We start from the raw sequence: 20,419 nt of genomic DNA, 5'->3' as shown, positions 1-20,419 counted from the left end.
TAGTGACCTGGAATTGCTAGATCGTGGGGTGCTTGGTGAGGGTTGGGGGTGGGGTGGTGGTTCTGAGCACGGCGACAAGACAGTCACCTCGCTGCACCTCAGTTTCCAAACCCACAAGACAGTGCTCAGGTCCATTACCTCACAGGCCTGCAGGCAAAGCCAGCTGCGGGAGTGTGTGGGGCACTGTGCCTGGCACCCAGAGGGTACTGGCATATACTGGTCACATGTAAATTCACAACTGTCTTCAGGTGCTCGAGATAAGCTGAACACAGGCCCTATTATTTACACTATTCTTTTCTCCTCCATCGTTTTTCCAGTATACCTCATACCCCTTCCCTCTGGTGTTTATAAACATTAATGTGGCTAAAACATAAATGACTTCTCTGGAGCATCCAGCTCCAGATTTTAGCCCAGGGACTAAGTGAGACCGATGTCACCACCAACCTTCTCATCCTCATGTCACCATCATGACATCATCCACAGCTATTTACTGAGTGTCCGTGACACCTGACACCTGTGAAATCCACCACCAAGCAGCTACTCTAAAGTCAAATTTCTGGGTGTGCGGCTCTCCCAGGCAAGCCCGCAGATCCTGACACGGGCTTGGGTGCCGAGATCTGGTGTGATCACCATTTTGGTCAGTGGGGCTCTCCTGGATCTCCTCATGGGGACCAGGGGTCCTGAGCTGTTCAGAAAGCACCGGTATCAAATGTGATGCTGCATGTGTCCTGACTTCTGGCTTAAGAGGCACGTGCTCCCTGCACATCACCAGGGTTCAGAGGATCAGCCTGCGCCCTCCTCGTGTGGGGTTTCATTTTCCTGGGAGGACGAAGGCGGTCTCTCAGAGTTTCACAGTATCACAGGCCAGAGGAATAAACATGCCGGCTCACCATGGGAGAGAGAGAAAACTCGTGGGTCTGTGAGCTTTTGGGCTGATTAGATTTGGGATGAGATGGATTTTACTGTCCACAACAAAGATTCCAGAAGTAAAAAACTGCTAGGAATCTGGATACTCCATAACTGTGTACAGGGTTCGGTTTTTTCCCCTGACACACATTTTTTTTTTTTTTTTTTGGAGGAAGATTAGCTCCAACTACTACCAATCCTCTTCTTTTCACTGAGGAAGACTGGCCTTGAGCTAACATCCATGCCCATCTTCCTCTACTTTATACGTGGGACATCTGCCACAGCATGGCTTTTGCCAAGTGGTGCCATCTCCGCACCTGGGATCCGAACCGGCGAACCCCGGGCCAGTGAGAATTGGAACGTGTGACCTTAACCCCTGCGCCACTGGGCCGGCCCCTGACACACATTTTTGATTGAGTGAATTGATCAAACAGAACTTTTTAAGGTAAAGGAATCTTTTCTGTGATGCTTCTGAGAAATCTTGGTATGATGGGTAGGTTATACAGTTTCAGCAAATATCACATACCTGTTGGAAATAACCCTCAAACCATGACTAAAATCTACCAAGATTGTAGACACTGTATTCCAACCAGAAATGCAAAAGTAAATCAAGCTGCTCAACTGTATGCTTTGGCCAACCAAATAAACCACTGGGTGGCCGGAAGGACCTAAGCAGGGGACGGGTAAGGAACTCAGGTGCTGGAGAAACATGACCAACAGTCAGCAAGAGCCAGAGGGGCCTGCCTTAGCCCCAGGTCCAACCTCAGCCGAATCAGTCACGGGTCTGCTCACGCTGCAGGGCTCTGTGCAGTGGGGGCCCTCGCTCTCTTGGCTGAGCTGGTAGAAAGGAGCCCACACGCCCTCAATGGCAAGAGTGCCTCCTCTTACCTTGAACCTGCCCGGGGTAGGGCTGAGATGGCTGCTGTGGAACATCAGCTCGAATAGAGCCAGGACCCAGATGACTCTCACTCAACAGCACTGATCCAGGTGAGAACACCACTCACCTTGTGGGAACTCACGGATTAGCCAGGGTGTTCTCACCATCGGTTTCAGTGGTACAGACAGCTTGCCAGTAATTGCCTCAATTTTTCCTTCTCCTAATCAGTTGTGGAAATGCTTGCTGTCCTCGGCTGACGTCTGTCCTCATTTGAATATTACTACAGATGTCTCAATCAGAAATCAATTAGCCAGCCTGGCGGCGGGGCTGCCAGCCCTGAGCATGCAGTCTCAAGGGCCTCCTCCTCTGCTCCACATTCTGGAGTGTGGGTCTGATTGCTTCTGTGGACAAACGTTGCTGGCTATCTCCAAACCCTCCGATCTACTGAGAAAACAGGCACCTGGAGGCTGTCTCAGCTCCCGGGGCAGCGGTTCTGGGGTGAGCTGGTTTATCATGCTGCTTGATTTGCCAAGCGTCCTTTTCCCTCAGAGCAGTAACTACAGTGATGACAGCCAAAGCCAGGCTCCTCGCGGCCAAGGTCTGGGCAGAGCCAGGCCTCTGGCTCACGTCCTTACATGATGGGTCTGGGCGAATTTCTGGAGCGCCCGCTGACCAACCTAACGACACGAACAGCAAGTTTTACTAAGTTTCTAGGGTCCTGAAACAGGTAACTCCACTTAGACAGGCAGCTTCATTAATCAAGAGTGGAGGTGGACAAGGGGTCCTTTTCTTTCTGATCAAAGTCATTCACTGTTGCCACCTGCCCTACATGCCCTACAACCTTGGTTTTTAAGACTGTAAATATAGGAAACAGGACATTTACATTAATGGAAATAATGAAAAGGATGACAGAGACTATAACTAGAATGAGTCCAAGCTCCAAGGATCCTGAAAGTCCCCAAATCTGGACCTTTAAACAGTGGTTTGACCAAAGCCCAGGGAATTTCACGCTCGAAACCTGGTTCCTGGCTTTGGCTGAAAGCCGGCTGCAAGCCAAGGGAGTGGGGTGGGGCCTGAGAGGACGGGCGGCCTCGCCACAGCAGCCCTGCAGGCCCTCGGCGCAGCAGACGAGGCCCCAGGACACCACTGCTGGCGCGTGGTTGTGTGTGCGCCCACTGCGAGGACGAGACAGGTCCAGGATCCATCTTTCACCACAAGCAGGGCAGGCCAGGCTCAGAGGCTTAGGTTACTATCCTTCACTCGAATTTGGTTAAAAGCAAATGCCACGGACGCAAACAGGGTCCCCTCCCCTTTCACACTGAATACTGGCAACTTTTCTCTCGTGACATTTTCTCCTTTGGGTATCAGACAGGACTTGATTTAATGTTTGATGATGGCTCATGTGCAGATGTAAGTGGGTCTTCCTCAAAGAGAACTGGACATGCTTGCCCCATCCTGACAGCAAAGGACAGCGTGGTTCCAGGAAAGAGCCATGACAGTGTTTCCCTTAAGCCAAATTAAATCAAATGCTGGTGCGAGCCTACGGTAAAATATTATTCTGTTCCACTTTTCATATTGTCTGACCTAGTCCCTTAGCAACAGGACTGCGGCTAAACAAAGGCAGTTGTTCAAATAATTATAAGCCCCATGTGAAGAGGCTAATCGTTTTAGTCTTGAAGTGTCAGTGATTCATAATCTTGGACTTTCGGTTTGGATTTGTATTTTCATTGGAAATGTGGAGAAGGGTCTGGCTCTGTCTGGCAGCTGACAGCGCTGGCAGAGGGCTGACAGTGCTGTGTCGCCCTCCAGGGGCCTCTGGAGCAAGCTGTGCTTGCCTTGGGAAGTGGGAGGATGGTCCAGGCCGCCTCCTCCACCAGGCAGCCGTCTGCTCCACCTGGGCACACGCGTGAGCAGCAGTCGCGAGCTGCTGCCTGCTTCTCAGCCTCCACCTCCGGGCCCAGGACAGCGCGTGCCCAGCACACACCAATAAACACACGTTGAACGAACAGGTGAAACGGGATGGAAGGGACTCCTGATGAGATGCCACTTTTTCAGATAAGTGTTTTTACTGAAACCCAGCGGATCACCTTGGTTAGCCAAGGAAAAGCTCTTGCTCTGATCCATTGCTTTAATGGCCCTTGGAAGGTTTCACTCTGCATCTCATTTAGGCAGCCAAACTCCTTCACTGTGTTCAAACACCTCCATCACAAAGAGAACAGTTTTAAACATCAGGAACTAAGGATATGCTTTCGAACTAAGTGCCTCTCTTTGAGATTAGACCACCCCTGAAGGTGAGTGCACGGGGCTGCTACGTGAGTTCATACAGTGGAGCTTCTGAAGGCAGACGGGCCACTGCAGCCTTCAGGACACCGTCACACGTCTGCGGCAGGGCTTTTCCATTCCTTAGTTAACTTTACAAAGGCATGATTTCAATCACTGTTCCACCTCGTCTAAGGCTCGAGTCCATAAATCTTGCCCTTCCTAGCACGCCTAGAGGAACACAGATGTCCAGACACGAGCTACCACTAATCCCATTGGTATATTTTTATTCTTTAAATCACAGGGGAAAGACCTCAGGGAGAAAAACTGTCTAAAAAAGACACAGTTCAGCTTTTATAAACTCATAGAATCCCCTTTAAGGGTGACGAGCAGTGCTGAAGCAGCTTCTCTTCTAGGTAGAAACACTCCTACAGATGGAGTGGGGGGCCGCCTCTCCCTGCTCCCAGCTTCCTCTTTGCACTGCTCTCCTCCTAGAGGATTTCTGCCTGATGACACAGCCTCCTCCCAGCCAATGGGGCAGCATCAGCCAGGGAAACAATGCTGAGGTGTGGGTCCTCTGCGGGCATGTCGGCTGGCCTCGTGATCCTACCCCGAAAGAAGCCAGAAACCTGGCACCATGCTGGCTGGCAGGATCGGGAGGTGAGGGGGAGTTGCTCGCCAGATTCAGTGCTGCTCAAGAGTGTGCCCAGCCCCTTCCTTCTGCTTCAAAACCTCTCAGAAAGTTCCCAGGTGCCACACAAAAGGGGCTGCAGAAAATCCATTAGCTGATTTCTGCCTTGAGTCTTCTGCTTTCTATGCCAAACTAGACCCAAAAAGAAAATGCAGCTTTGGACCACGTACCATGCCATAAACTCTACTGAGTGCCAACATGTTCCAAACCCTGTGTCAGTTGGTAGGGACATAGGGATAAGGGACTGTCCTGCCTCCAGGAGTGTGAGGTGGGCAGCAAGGGAGAGAACGAGAGGCACGCCAAGAGGTAAGTCTTGAGCCCAGTCAAGGATCGGGCGCCACGAAAGACGCCAGGGACACACGGGGCCCGGCAGCAGGGCGGGGCATGAAGGAGCAGGGCAGTGGGGAGAAGAGGGCAAGGAAGAATTCAAAGAGGAGGGGACACTTGAGCTGAGCCAGAGAGAGGAGAGGAGCTCGCCGGCTCCAGATGACCTGAGCCTCCGAATGCCACACTGGGGTCACAGCCAGTCTCCGTCTTTGCCTTCGGCTCGCCACTCCCTCCCCACCTCTCCACCAGCCAATGTGACACTCATGGAGCAAGTAATCTGGGATCTGAATGCAAAAGAGGGAAATGCAAAGGGAGTCAGGAGGCCCAAATGAGTGAAAGAATGGAGGGTCCAAATAGCCTTCAGAGGAGCCAGAGGATCACTGTGAAATGCAGAGCTCAGGGCAAGAGCAGGGGCTGGTGGTGAGTCACTGAAAGAGACTGCATGATGGGTGATGGTAGCAAAGAAAACTTGAAAAATCAGCCTAAGGGTTTAGGTGTGTATTTCTTGCCTGAGATTCGGCATGTAAACCAGGCTGCGTTATTACGGCATCTGAGACGCTCCGAGCTGGAGTGCTCTCTGCAGTCTCGGTCCTCATTAAAAGGAGGACGCCGAGAGGATAACAATCCTGAGAAGGAGGGGACGGCTGAGCGCATGGCAGGGAAGGAGAGGCTGGGCCTCTGTGCTGACAGGACCGGAGGCCTGGGCAAGGGAAGGCTCAGCGGGGTGGTGGCAGGTATCTGGGCACAGCAGCCACCGCTCACCAGGTGTGCACTCGCTGCTGCCACTGCCCTGCGTGCTTTTCACATTCATCTCATCCCTCCCTGCTCTACCCCGACACGCTCGGTGGCATCATCCTCATTTTCCACTGAGGACCCAGGTACTCAAGGAGGAGAAGGAAGCAGCTTGGTCAAGGTCACCCAGCCAGGAACGGGCAGTGCCAGGTGCAGGTTCAGCCTGCAGGCTCCCTTACATGGGAAAGGCTCTGTGCTCACCCCGCATCTCCCCGAGTGAGGGAAGTCCAGAGGGCACTGGCAGGCAGTGCAGCACTCTGAAAAACACCAGGCAAGCTGAGACACATCCTTGGAAGGCCAGGCAGGGAAATCACAGGCCTTTCCTGGGGACGAAGGAATCCCTGTCAAGGTGCGGTTTCCCGAGGACGTGCTTCACCCCTGCCAGTGGCTGAAGCCCGAGAAAGAGCTGCCACAACATCCGAGAGACAATCTCCCGCCTGGTCGCGGGCGGCTACCAGGAGGTACAAAGGCTGGCTGAGACAGCGTGCCGCCTGCTCCGGGGCCTGTCAATCACAGCCCTCCCTGCCGGAGGGCCCCATCTCCCAGAAGCACAACCTCCATTTCCTGCAGGTACCCTGGGCTTTCCTGGTGGTGTGTCATGGACTGAATACTCGTGTCTCCCCAGATTCCTATGTTGAAGCCCTAACCCTCCACGTGATGGTATTTGAAGGTGGGGCTTTTAAGAGAGAATTCAGTTCAGATGAGGCCATGAGGGCAGGACCCCCATGATGGGATTAGTGCCCCTTGAAGAAAAGGAAGAGATCAGAGCTTGCTCTCTCTCTCCCTTTCTCTGCCATGTGAGGACACAGTGAGAAGGTGTCTGCAAGCTAGGAAGAGGGCCCTCACCAAGAAGCTGACCATGCTGGCGCCCTGATCCGGGACGTCCAGCCCCCAGAGCCGAGAGAGAGAAATGTGTACGGTTTAAGCCACCCAACCCACGGGGCTACAGCAGCCAGAGCTCACTGATACACAGTCGTATACAAAGGCAGCTGATGGACTCACCACTCAGATTCACGAAGATCCCCGAGCCCTTCGGCATTCCCCACCCAGCCAGAGAGCAGTGTCTGGACTGGAAAATGATGTGCAAACACCAAGGCCACAAAAACCTGTTGGCGGCCGCTCTCAACCTTCTCGAGAAATCACAAGTGCAAGGGTGTCTTTGAAGTCGGACTCTGTAATGCAGTCAGTGACTCCTGACAATGGCAGAGGCCACGGGATCTGTTCTCATCAGGAAGCACAGCCCTGCTTGAAGTCGCTCAGGCAAGACTTTCGAAGGAGAGGTGGAGAGGCAGGGAAGCTTCCCAGCAGGGTGCGGCAGAGCCAGCCGGTGTGTGGTGTCTGCTGGAGGCCCATGCTGACGGTCTGGTTCCTACTGACAACTGCTGAGACTTGCACAGCCCTGCACCTCACAGAGCCTCTCAGTGTGTGATGTGCAAGCTGGGAAGGGAGTAGCATTTCACTTTGTACCTGAGGTAGCCGAGGCAAATTTATCCCACTAGTAAGGAGCAGAGCTAGGCCTTGAACCCCGATCTACCGACTTGAGACTCAGGGCCTCGTCCACTAACCAGCAGCCAACCAAGAATGCGTGCCTCCTCTAACTTCCAAATGCTGACTGAGAAGCTGGAGAGAGGACTCACGTTCTGGAAAACCTCCATGTGGGCACTGAGCAGTAAATGATGCATACTGACACCCAGAAGCCTCTTGGCCCTGGAGGCACTTACCCCTTCCATGGGTGCTATGAGCAGGTCGTACAGAGCACGGAGCGGGGGCCTGGCGAACGAGCTCTGCCTCCTGGGAAGAGAGGAGGTCCCGTCCTTGATTGGCGACATGGTGTTGCTGACCAAGCTCGTCATGCTCTGGCAGCTCCTGGGGGGAAAAGGGCCGAGGGATTAACCAGGGCACACATGGGGCAGGCGGGGACTCGCTGCTCACCCCAGAGTGCTCCAGTTCCTGGAAAAGGCAGGTCGGAGGCTGCACAGCAGGGTCTGGCCCGGCCTCCCTCCCGGCTTCGCCCCCTCCTCCTCCCTTTCAGGTGATTTTCACAGAACAGTGAGCACTGACAGAAACCGCGGGGTAAACCAGCTGCACACAACAGCTTACATTTCTATGGAGTTTTTCTGCATAATCAAATGTCCCAAAGAGCTGTTCAAAGGATTTAATTACATCCTTGTGTGGAGCGGCTGTGTGCAGGCAAACGTGAGGACCATTAGAATCAGCAGCGGCCACCAAGCTGACAGGGAGGACAGGGCCTCAAGGCCCATTACCCTACAGGGGGGGACCACGGACAAGACAAGAAGCATGTTGGCCCGAACCTGGGCTCAGGTCAGCCACTGGGCACCCAGCTGAGCCCCAGCATGGCACAAGGCCCTGAAGGCCGTGGCCCCCATCAGGCGGGGACTAGGGAGCGCTGACCTGGCAGGCCCTGCCGAGTGGGTCAGCCCGAGTCGCTGCAGGCTTCTGTTTTGCTTTTTAATCTAGGTTTCAATGTTCCCAGGCAGTTTTATTAGCAAGGATGATATTTTCACCCCCAGTGGCTCCAAGTTTCACACTCTCAATATAAGATGAGAACACTCACTGATTCATTCATTAATTTAGAATTTCCTAATTTAGGTTTCTGAAGCACTGGCCACCTGCCAGGCCCTGGGGACCCACAGAGGACAAACTGCACAGGTGAGCAGAAGTAGCAACAGGCGGGGGAACAAACCCACTCTGGATGCAGGGACCAGGCTGCTCCCACTCCTCTCTCGGGTCCTGCCCCTCTGCCTGGCCGCTGTGGCCTCAGCACAGCCTCTGGTGACATTCTCCACGTGACTGTTGTACAGCCAGTGGTCTCTTCACCTTGATTTAACATTGTGCCAGTTTGGGAGCTTCTGCTATGTAATCAAGAGCCCTGAAGGGCAGAGACCAGGTCTCACACTGGACACACTGCCCAGCTTCGGTGAGCACTCTGGGCTGTTGGCAGTGGCAGCTCCTTGTTTGTTACCTAAGAAAAAACCAGAAGGCGGCTTTCCCTCCTGGGCCAGGCGAGGATCCGTGATCCCCAAAAGAAACGATTTGAAAGACTCCTTTGTGTTTTCCAGGTATAGACTTCCACCTCCTGCCCTCCCCCACCTTTCCTGGTGTTCTCAGCAATGTCCCACTTGACCTAAATTCTAGGGCCGTGCCAAGCCAAGCTGTGAGCATCCTGGGCCCCTCAGCCTGCTCCCAGCAAAAGGAGGAGGAGCAGAGGACTTGGAGGGTCTGTGAGCCTGCGCACACCCACTCCTCACCTTGTTCACTCAGGAAACACGTAATTACAGGCACTGGGGCTGCGGCGTCTTTGCCGTCAGAGTCAGCGAAGCACAGATAACCTTGGAGTGACATTCAGAGGCCCACTTAATTCCACAGAGCACCCACGGAGAGCAGCTCCCCTGCAGGAGTACCAAACTGCTCTCCAGAGGAGGCACTCTGGCGTGACGTGCCGTGACTCTCACGGTGCTGTACGTGCCTACACCCGCGCCCGTGTGTGTGCAGGCAGGGGTCATGGCCTAGAGAGCCCGTGCTGCCATCAAGACAGCAGGATGGGGTGGCAGCAGGACCGCTCAGTGCCCCTCTCCCTGTGCACCTCTCATTTCACTCCCTAGATCTGTGTCCGCCTGGATTGTGGGTTTGAAACCCAATTTGAGACACCTGAGACTGATTAATCCAGCCGCAGAGGCCCAGCGGGAGTGCCATGTCCCCAGACAATGCTGTGACTGCAGGTCCAAATGGTGACTGATGGGGGCGTTCCACAAACCCCAAGGCTCCGAAGTAAAAAGCTCCCGGGGAAAGAGCATCCCCACGAGCTCCCCTCTGGGGAACAAGGAGACCAGCATGACCCAAGCTGCACAGGGGGCCCTCCAGCTGGCCCAAAGCACGCTGCTTATTCCAAAAAGTTAGAGCCGCACACGTGGCCCATCTCACCTCTCCCTGGTGAGGGTAGTCTGAGGGCACAGGCCGTCAGGCTGAACAGGCCCTGGAGGCCTGGGCAGGGCACCCTGTGGGCAGTGTGAGCTGCTCCATGGTTTCTGGAAGTGGCATGGCAAGGAAGTGCTAGGGAAGGGCAGTTCAAAAGAGGAAAATATCTGGAGGGAGGTGGGGAGGTGTGCAGTAGAGAGAGCTGCTGGGCGTGAATCCCAGCCTGGGGCAGGTCACTCACCTTCTGGGACTCACTTTCTGCATCTGCAAAAAGGGGAAACGCTGCCCACAGGCAAGGAATGTCAGGATTGGAGAGGACAGCTGCAAAGCATGCAGAACCTGAAAGGTGTTGGGAGTCTTAGCTGATGGGAAAGTGATACAGAGGCTTGGACAGGAGGGTGGGCGACAGGCTGAGGATTCCAGGGTGCAAGCGCAGATGGCAGTGGTGTCTTTTTATTGAACCCCATGAAGTGCCAGAGGCATCTACAGAGCCCTAGAAGGCTAACGCATTCCACATGCATCACTACCCACATGCCAGGCACGCAGGTCCACAGAGGGGCCAGGCCGTGGGTCCCTGTGCAAGGCAGTGAGGAAATACCAAGGCACAAGACCCTGACTAGCTGCTGGTCAGGTAGAGCCACGGGAGGGCTTTCTGGGAGAGGACCACCTGATGTGGGCACGAGGGACAATCTGGAGTTAGCCTGACTGTGGATAAGGTGGAGAAGACCATTCTAAGCCAAGAGAACTATGTAGGGGAAGTCACAGACATTGGGAACAGAGACTGGGGTGCTTGGGACAGTGAGTGTAGGGGGCAAGTGGACGGAGGGTCAGGGCTGCAGGCTGGAGGGTAAGTGGTCTAGGTGGGCCTGTGGCCCCGGGGTTATGCTGTGGGGAGGAGGTGAGGCCTGTAGGGCCGGCCAGCCCACCTCCTTAAACTTACCAGGCTTGCCTGAACAGGAAGCCCCTCCCCCTAGCCTAATTCCTTCCTAGGGATGATCAGAGGAAGGCTGTGGACACCCCTCCCTGAGAAATCTCCCACTGGTCTCCAGGGCTGGGCTTTGCAGAGCAGCCACGATCAGGCCACGTGACACCCCACCTTCGGCCCTGGCTTCAGTTGAGAAACCAGTCAGACGTCTTTGGCCAGAGCTGGTAGACACGCAGCGATCAAGGCACCTATTTACTCTGCAGAGGTTCCTCATACACCCTCTCTAGGCATCTGTATGTTTCCAGGCAGTGCAGATTCTTCAAGAACCAGGCCCTGGCAGGGTGGGCAGGGCACCCCAGGGCACACAAACCTGCCAGTGGAGGCCCCATGTACGAGCCTTGGCCAAGCACCCTGCCTGTGGCATCTGACATTGTCCTGTTCTCTCTCAGGCTGTCAACCCAACTTGTGCCCCATCTGTGCTTGCTGACTTCTGCCCCTCGATGCCACATTCACACTGGCTCTCAGCCTCCTACCCTGGTCTCTCTCGAGGCCTGGCAGGTCATAGAAGAACGGTCTCTGGGGCAATAGCTCCTGGGCACTGACCCCAGCCGGTGCAGCCTGGGTGGGTGCACTGGCCCTGGCCATGCAGCTTCTTGCGCTGGTCAGGCAGGAAGCCCCTGAGAGCCCCCTCTGGTCTGTGCTTCTGTGTAATGGAGAGCACCTATCCCTAGAGATAGCCTTTTCAAAGTAAAAACAAAAGCCCAGAAAATACACGGTGACTAAAAAAACAAAAAGCAAAGAAACAACCAACTTGAAACCGTCATTTGAGGCCAAAATAAATCCATTCAAGACTTTTTTTTCCCTGAGTGGGAGGCCTTTGGTGCGCGCCAGCCCGAGCCCCGAGGCAGTGGCTTCCCTGGCCTGCCTCCCTGCCCCGCGCTGACCTCTTCTGCCACAGCTCCTCAGGCGGGAGCTGCAGTCCAGCTTCCGCACACTGGCAGCCCGGGCGCCTCATTCTGCCTCAGCGGCAGCAGTCTGTGCTGGTCCCCACGGAGAGCTGTCCCAGGGGCAGCAGGCCCAGGGGCAGAGAATCAGAGCGCAGGAAAACAAAGCCAAGAGGCGGGAGGCCTCCTGAGGTGCAGGTGCGGGGAGGGTCTCGGCCTGGGAGCCGGAGGCAGGACACAGCCCCCGCTGGGCCAGCGTTTTCCTCACCTCTACCATCATCAGGTGCCACAGCCGCCTTGAGCGACTGCAGTCAAGGAGCTCCCTCTCGCGTGCTGCTTCTGCTTTACAACATTTGCAGTGACCTACTGCAGCTGTTGTACCGGGGCAGGTCTGCCCGGAGATCTGCATGAAGACGCAGTCAGTAATGCAAAACAGCCAAGCGGCCAGCTCCTTAGCCCTGGGCCTGGGAACGGTGACAGACGACTAACAACAGGACCGCCAGGCTGCCTCCGTCACCCATGGGCTGTGTGACTCTGGCAAGTGACTCATGTCACTTTTCCACTCCCCTCTTCTCCTTGTAAAAGAGTAAAAAGAAGAGGTGGTACTAAAGTCCTTGTAGGTCTCTTCTAGTTTAAAAAATTAAAAATCTACTCAATCTGGGAAGCCATCAAAACTGCAGAGGCTCTTTTAACCCCTCTGCTGACCGACAGGACACCAGCATAGCACCCAAAGCCCCGCAGCCCTCCCTGTGCTCGCCCTGCATGAGCGCTGGGTGTGACTGCGGCCTTCAGGTGCCGTAATCTGCCCAGGAGAGCTGGCACCACTGACGCACACCCCTGTAGTCAGGATCTCAGAGTCACAGCCGAGTGGCAGCAGGTCCCCTGGGCTCTGAGTTCCTGGCCGGCAGTGGTTGACAGGTGTGAACGGGTGTGTGGGCCGATCTGCTCCCTGCTGTCCTCCTTGCAGGCACATCTGCCTCCTTCCTGGCGCTGTCATGATGGCCTAGTGCATCCATTGCGCTGCGGAAGAATGGCCCTGGAGCGGGGCAGGGGTCCTCAGTGGTGGGACCTCGCTTACTGTACCGCTTTGATTTCTGCAGGGCCTTTCAGCCTGGCTGACTTCTCTCTGCCTCAGCAATCTGGACTCCAAGACGGGAGAATGGTGCTTTCCACTTATCAGAATGGGGGCTTTGACAGGAGTGGAAACGCTTCCCATGTGGCAGGAACGTGAGCCACAGGAAGGGCTGTGCTACCCATTTGGGCACCTGCCAGGCCTGCCACATCCACATCGCCCTCTCAGGGGTCTATAAGGTGGGGTTGGTCTTCCTTTACAGATAAGGAACGGAGGTTCAGAGAGGGCAAGAGACCTGTCCTGGGCACCAGGCAGGGCAGGGGCCAGGCCTCCCACCTGGCCCGGAGGGGTTTTGCCGTGCTGTCCCAGCCGTGGGGACACACTGAACAACCTGCAGACTTGCACCTACCCCTGCCCTCCTCGCTGCTGGGTCAGCAAAGGTGGAGCTGGCAGAAGGCGGCGTCTGCTTTGTGGGAGCAGTGAAGGAGGGCTGGGCTCCCAGGGTTCACAGATGCACCACTGCACGGCTCCAGCAGGTGGCACTGGCTCGCTTTCCTCCAGGCCTGTCTGTCTACTGCCAGGGACCCCCGTTGGGCTAATTGACAGCCTGGCTCATGGAGAGAGGATTTTCTCATACCACACCGTCTTTATTAGCTCATTCTTCAGATTGCATTCATTAATCTGCTTCTGGAGAAATATTTGTTTTCTCCACTGCGTGGCCATTGCATGGTGGCAGAACAAGGAGAGCGAGCGAGCGCTTATTCAGGGAGAGGGGAGGCTGGCAGGCAAGGGGAAAGCTGCCTGGCCCTGCAAGGACAGAGTACAGAGCTATGAGATGATATGTGAAGCACTACCAAGGAGGGCAGAGGCATCGGGCTGTAGTTTATGTCTCTGCAATGATGACAAACACCAGGCGGCCTGGGCAGCACTCGCTGCTCATGAATCACCTTCGGGGATGAAGAGATCTATTCTCCAGGCGGGGGATTTATAACTGGGATGGGCCTGCAGAAGACCCGTATGCTCAGACTCCCGGGCTCACACACACTGATGTTTAAGGAGGGGAGTTAGGTCACCGTGCAGACAGCAGGGCGTAGTGAGAGCCCCCCTCAATACACACACACACGGGTGTCTCAGGCTTTCACACTCAAAGATGGAGAGTGAAATGAGCCGGAGGAAACAAGGGAGCAGGGGCTTGGCTCCCTTCAAATGAGACTAAGGGCCCTTGCGCCAGCCTGAAGACTCCAGGGAGGGTTGGAGCCGGTCTGCCCCTGAGACTCCATCCCCGTCTCTGTGGCATGGAGGGAGGAACCAGCGACCTAGAGCTTGGTACAACCCCAAAAATCATGAGGGACCAGAGCTCCCTAAAAACAGGTGGGCTGCAGCTTCCCCTATGTGCATTCTGACCCAGAGGCAGGCGCCAAGGATTTGTCAGGGTTCACTCCCTCAAGCAATGCGTGCCTCCCAGGCGGCTGGCCCAGGACCACTGTGGGGGGACATCAGTGAACAGGGAGATTTGGTCCTTGTCCTCCTAGAGCTGACAATCTCATGAGGACCAAGCAAGGCCTGAGAGGCTCTGCAAGGGTGCGCATATGTGGCCTGAAGCTTGAAGGCAGGTGGGAGGGCAAGGCCACCTTGGAGCGTCTTCTCCTTTCCCACGTCTCCACCTCTCCATGTCCTATCTTCTGCTCTCCATCCCCACCAGGCACTTGGGGCCTCCCCCACCTGACTGTCTAGACGCAGGGCTGTGGAGTAAGCTGAGCCAGGAACACTCACCTCGTCTGGAGGGTGCGCACTCCCCCAGGATGGCGGACATGGCACAGAGCACCAGTTTCCAGGGCCCTTGGCAAGCAGGACCCTGCCTCCAGGTCAGGGTTGAGCAGGGGCGGGGAGGAGGAAGCAGGCTGCTTCCCCGTGGCGCTGAGCTCGCTCTTGGTATGAATTTGCTCCTCTGCTCCTCTGCCCGTGGCTCCTCCCTTCTGAGGACGTCTTATCACACATTTTCACTTTCCATTGGCCAGGTGGGGTGGCCTCCTGTCTGCGCTCACAGTGGCAGGGGCGAGCAGGGCTGGCTGTCCTGGGCCTGGGGGAAGTCCCGCCTCTGCTCCTCCGAGGGTTGAGAGCCCCTCTGCCTCTCGGTGGGGGCTTCCTGCCCCGCAGCAGCCAGGATTGCTTTGGGGAGCACCTGGCAGACGGTGCGCGGAGCTCATGCTCCACTGGGATCTGCTGCCTGTGAAACCACCCGCTTCCTTCCTCCCCGCCCTGAGCCCTGACCAGGATGCTGCAAAGTCCCCTCTGGCGCTCTGAGCTCTGAACTGGTCTTCTGAGGGAGAGGAGCCATCCTGAGATTTGAACAAGTACCTGGGTTTTAAGGTGCCAAGGGAAAAATTAATTGGCAAATCCATTATATTCAAGTAGCCAGAGATGCCTCAATTCAATTTAAAAGAGGACTGTGACACCATTCAGTGACTTTCCGCCATGAACATCCTCACACGAAGGGTTGTCCCCTCTGGGAGATGAAGGCTGTCAAATGCTGCCTTTTAAGCACTTATTCAACATGCTGCCGAGACTTTCTGCCTGCTCACCTCCTTAATTACCGAGTGCCTGGTTCCCTGGGTCTGGCTCCCTCCCCAGGAGAAGAGCCACAATGCTGGGTGGGCTCAGGCGGGGACCCCTGCTCCTCCAGCGGTGCGGGCTCCTCTCAAGCCCAGGGATGAGTCTGGGGCTGCGTGTGGTTTCTCTCTCCTTGCTCTTGGGCTCTCCCAGGAATGTCGGGTTGTGGGCAGGTTCACGGCCTAGGTCAAAGGCTGTGGCACACCCGTCCTCCAAGAAGGCCTGGGCTCTCTCTCCCACAGGAGCCATGACCTCTGCCTACTGAGGGCACTTTGATGTGGCTATCTGCTCTTTGCTGCAATGTGCATGAGGCTTCACGGCCAAGCCTGGAGATGGTTACCTTGGAAAAACCTGATGCCTAGGCCAGCCTTGCTGACCCATTTGGGGTCAGGACAGAGGGTCCAAGCTGGGCAGTCACTGGGGGACAGGCTCATCAATTAGATGCAGGTACCTGTTCATTTATCACTGGCTCAGGGATGGAGAGAAGCAAAGATGACCCCGTGTGTGATGGCCTGCCCAGCTGATGCATGCCCATCAATACAGCAAAACCTTTCCAAAGGGCTTTGCACCCATAGGAAACTTGTGGGTCCAAGCCTGTCTCCTCCACCCGAACAAACCCGTGGAATCTCACTCACCGGCCCATAAAGAACCTCCAGAGCTGTATTAGTCAGTGTTGTCCAAAGGCAGAATGCACTGCCTCAGAAGATAGTGAGCTCCCTGTCACTGGAGGAGTTCAAGCAAAGTCTGAGTGATCATTCGGCAGGGGTGTTAGATGGGTGTGGATCTGGGGGGGCTAGAACACTGTCTCTGGAGACTGACAGATCTGGATCCTAATGCTGGCTCTGTCACTTACTAGCTGTCTGACCTTGGGCAACTAATTTAACCTCTCTGAGCCTCAGTGTCCTTACCTTTAAAAAGGGTTGCAATAGCACCCCTCGTGGCTGTTGTAGGGACTGACTAAGATAACAAAGCACTTAGCACGGTGCTGGGTTCTGAGGAAGTAATCAGCAGATGGTCACCACTGTCATCACCATGGCATCACCACTGTTGATGTTACATAATGTCTGTCTCAATCTTGACCAACCAATCCACTTTCCTCCCGTCCTCCCGCCTTCCCTCCTTCCCTCCACAAATGAGCAAGTACCTGCACCTACTTAACACGAAGCGCAGGGCGAGGCACCTTGGGAGATACAGAGAGAAATCAGAGAGGATCTGGCCTTGGGACGTACATAACTAAAACTCCAGGCAAAAGGTGGTGGCTCCTTATCCGACAGATAAAGTGCCAGGGGATTCTGAGAAGGGGAAGACTATTCCTCGTTAGGGTATCCAAGACAGATTCATGAAAGAGTCTGTTTGAGATGCACCTCAGGGGAAACCCTCTTTGGCCTTTCGCTGTGCCCAAGCCAAGGTTCTGAGGCGGGAGAGGGCAGCTCCATGGTCTCTTTGGGTCAGGACAGAGGGTAAGGGAAGAAGGAAATGACAGGCAGGAAGGATGGCCAGACTAGGACTCAAATGCCAGGCTCTGCCGCTCCACTGAGAACCCCTGGGACCCCAAACAAGAGAGTGAGCAATCAGAACTGTGCTCCAGCCAGAGCTGGGTGGCAAAGCCAGCGGCCTGCTGACCAGGTGGGTAGTAACAAGAGCAGCACAGGCGACAGTCTCAGCTGGCAGGGGGCCAAGCCCAGTTCTGCATCAACAAGTTGGGAGACTTGGGCAGTAACCTCACTAAGCATTGGTGACCTTGTGACCTACTCCTAGGATCATGTTGAATGGTGATTTCAGGAGGAGAGTGAGTCTCAAGAACGAACTTGGCAATGGGAATAGACAGAGGGAAGGAGGCTAGAAATGTTACAGGGTTGGCCTGGTAGGCCTTGGCAGCAAACTGCATTTGGGGCGTGAGCTCACTGCGGGGGGAGTTGGCATTAGGACTATGGGGGATGCAGGAGGAACAGGCCCCAGGGGGGACCTTCGGCTCAGGGCCCCTTAAGGAAAGGTGGGACAACGCTTCTTCAGCGTGACTCCCACATGAAGCCCCTGGGACTTCGTCATAAGTAGATTCCGAGCCAGCAGGTCTGGGTCAGGGCCAGGCCCAGGCAGACAGCTGGGCTGACCTCTCTGTTCGGCTGCTAGGAAAACTCAAGAGTCCAACCCCAGCCATCTCTAGCTGTGCTTGATGACACATGTTTTCTATGTAAACGTCACTCCCTCTCTTCTACCTTTATTTTCCCCTCTATCTTGATTTTCTCATCCATTTATTTATTTTTTATATGGTCTGGTGTCATTTGTATGGTTTGGTAAACTGTCTTAAGTTCTGGAACAAGAAAGGGAACAAATAAACAAATGGTAAAGAAACTATTATTCATAAATTAAATTGTGCCTTAAAATATATGGTAAGCTTGATACTTAGAGGCAGCCTGTGGGGAATCTTTTTGCATTTTGAACTTGTCACTACCTGATGGACCTGATTTGAAAGTGACTTCTGAGGAGAGTTCTTAATTTCACAGCTGCATCTCACTTGTATTTGTGCTGCCTGGAGAGAGCATGTGTGCCAGTGCCCAAGGGGTCTGCTGACCTGGTGGGTGCCTCGAGGCAGCACATGGGGACAGACAGGGAGCCCTGAGGAGGGCTGGTGGCTGTGCCTACCGATGGGACACCAGGACAAGGGCTCCTGCTCAAGGCCCAGTGACTGGACCCAGCTGTGGAGCAGCTGTTGGCAGGGCAGAATTGCCACGTGAGAGGAATACGGATTGGGGGACTGGCCCAGGTCGGAGCTGGGGAGAACACTTAGCCCTTTTGTTGGGGCCAGCAGGAGAGCAACAGGGCCTTCACCAAAGAGCGGAGGACAGGGCTAGCAGGAACCCAGCCAGAAGCTGAGTATGGAGCCTTGAGACTCAAGGCCAGAGCTGTGGCTGTAACTGATATCCAGTTGGGTCATCATTCTGCATTTATTCAGCCTTTCTGGTGTCTGGTAGCCAGCGAGAGGTCGTAAGGGGAGGAAGCACTGAGCTATCCAATCAGGTTTCAGGGTGGAGATTTGACTCAAAAAGTGGTTGATTCCTCCCCCGGTAAAAGGCCTTTGGCGCCACAGAAACCTCAGACCCAAGATGGGGAGAGAAACCACTTACGACACAGCAGGGTCGACCTATCCATCATCATGTTTATTGCATCCTCATAACAACCGTATCAGTGGGCATTATTACCCCCATTTTCCAGATGAAAAAATAAAAGGCTCAAGGCCACCCACTAATAAAAGGTAGAGCTAGTTTTCAAATCCAGGTCTGTCTGGGCCCGGAGCCCAAGGGTTCTTCCCCCTACTGTGTGTCTCCTCACAGAGATCCGCCCAGACCCAGGAACACAGAGATCAAGAGAACACCATCTGCAGAGGGCCTCCCGGCCCACAGTGGACTTCCGCGGCACCGCTGCAGCCTGCTTCAGGGCAGCCCACGTAGACGCTTCCACAGAACCGCACCCACACAGCCCTGCAGATACCCGCACAACGCAAACGCACAGACAGACACAGGTGTGCAGTTTCCAGCTCACTGACCAGGCTGACCTTGTGGGGACAGCTTTATTCTCTCCAGTCACTCTTCCCCATGCCTTTAGGAATCCTGGGTAGAGGGGCCCCCAGCCTGCTGTGTAGTGAACACCTCATCCCCTCCTGCCTCCACTGTAGGCCAGGCTTCTGCTCACGGATTTGGGCACAGGGTGGGCTCTGGGAGCATTCCTTCCCTCCCCTCTTCCCCCCCACTGTCAAGACCTGACTCTCTGGCAGTGAGGGCAGTGTGGGAGGACGAGTGCTGCTGATGTCCCTCCATGTGTTTCCCTGGCTTCTGAGGGCCCTGCAGGGGCTTCCCCGTGCACCCCCCAACACAGGGCAGCTTGTTCTGTCTCTTCTGTCACCTTAGTCCTGCCACTGGCTGCATACCTCATCACTCCTGCTGCTGAGGCCCTCTGCCCAGCAAGAGACTGAGCCCATGTGACCCACCCATTAGGAAAGGTACTCGTCTGTGCCACACTAGACGTGGGCATGCAGACCACACTGTGGTGGGCCCATCCTTGCTAGGCCCCTCTCTTTACTCTCTTCTCTCCCTGCCTCACAGTCATGGGAGGCTAGTCCCATGGGATGGTGATGCCTCTCTCTCTGTCCCTTTCTTGCAGGACCCCAATCTTTGTGATTGATTTTCTTAGAGGACCCTGACCAGGCAGAAGAGTCTCACTTGTCAATTCCCCCACCCAGTCTTCTGTTAGAGATGGGGGGTATGTCTTTGGGGTGCTAGTTGGAGGTCACAGAGACCTGAGAGCGGGCTCTGGCCCCACTGTGGCACCTCTCTTTGGAATGGGGAGACTTAACACTTCTCTGTCGTCTGTTTTGGCTCTAGCCACTAATCTCTGGGCGACAGGAAAGCCCCTCTCCACATCACATCACACACAGCCATAATGTGGAAAAGTAAAGACTTAGGATGCATGTTATACAGTGGCGGCGACATAAGTCAGAACATTTCTCTGGATATTGGTCCTAATTGGTTCTGGATGGGCACACCTCCAGTGCCGAGGCTCCGCCCTGGGCCCTAGGATCCAGGTGTGGTTGAAAGCATGTCCCATTTTCTTCCTCTTCTTTGTAGCAGACATAATCTGCTGACTGCCCCCAGGTTCAGCCACACACACACCCCCACACACACACATTCACATACACTCATTCACACACACCCATACACACACACACACTGGCCTTCTAGCCTCCAACATAACTGCCTGAGCATTCTGCAGATGAGGAGCAGAGGCCTCTCCGAGGGCTGCTGCTCTGCCCTGTGGGGACCACCCAGGGTCAGGGTGCTAAACAAGAGAAGAAATCTTGCTTTTCCTCACTAGTGGTACCTGTCCTGGGCTTGACAAATGTGTTTTTTACCAAAGTGCACAGGGCAAGAAGAAAAATAGTGGTTGGGGAGACCTCAAAAACAAAGGCAGGACAAAGACAAGTGCTGCAGTGGCAAGAGAGAAAACTCTAAAGGCAAGTCGCACTGACTCGTATCAGCTGCAGCAGCCTCATCACCGAACGAGTCCAGCAAACCAGTCAGAACAG

At 54.9% G+C, this 20,419-nt stretch overlaps 1 protein-coding gene across 4 annotated transcripts in view; it reads right to left on the bottom strand.

The window, feature by feature from the left end:
* The window catches only part of TTC28 (tetratricopeptide repeat domain 28), a 597,272-nt gene that overhangs the window by 25,405 nt on the left and 551,448 nt on the right, over positions 1-20,419 (bottom strand). For all 4 annotated transcript variants that reach the window (XM_070628671.1, XM_070628672.1, XM_070628673.1 and 1 more), the window contains one exon: positions 7,574-7,718. In XM_070628671.1, the coding sequence (XP_070484772.1) occupies positions 7,574-7,718 (145 nt within the window). The remainder of the gene's footprint in view (positions 1-7,573; positions 7,719-20,419) is intronic.

The sequence above is a fragment of the Equus przewalskii genome, chromosome 7 (genome assembly GCF_037783145.1).
Source record: "Equus przewalskii isolate Varuska chromosome 7, EquPr2, whole genome shotgun sequence".
NCBI lineage: Eukaryota > Metazoa > Chordata > Mammalia > Perissodactyla > Equidae > Equus > Equus przewalskii.
This window is presented reverse-complemented; position numbering and strand designations above follow the sequence as displayed.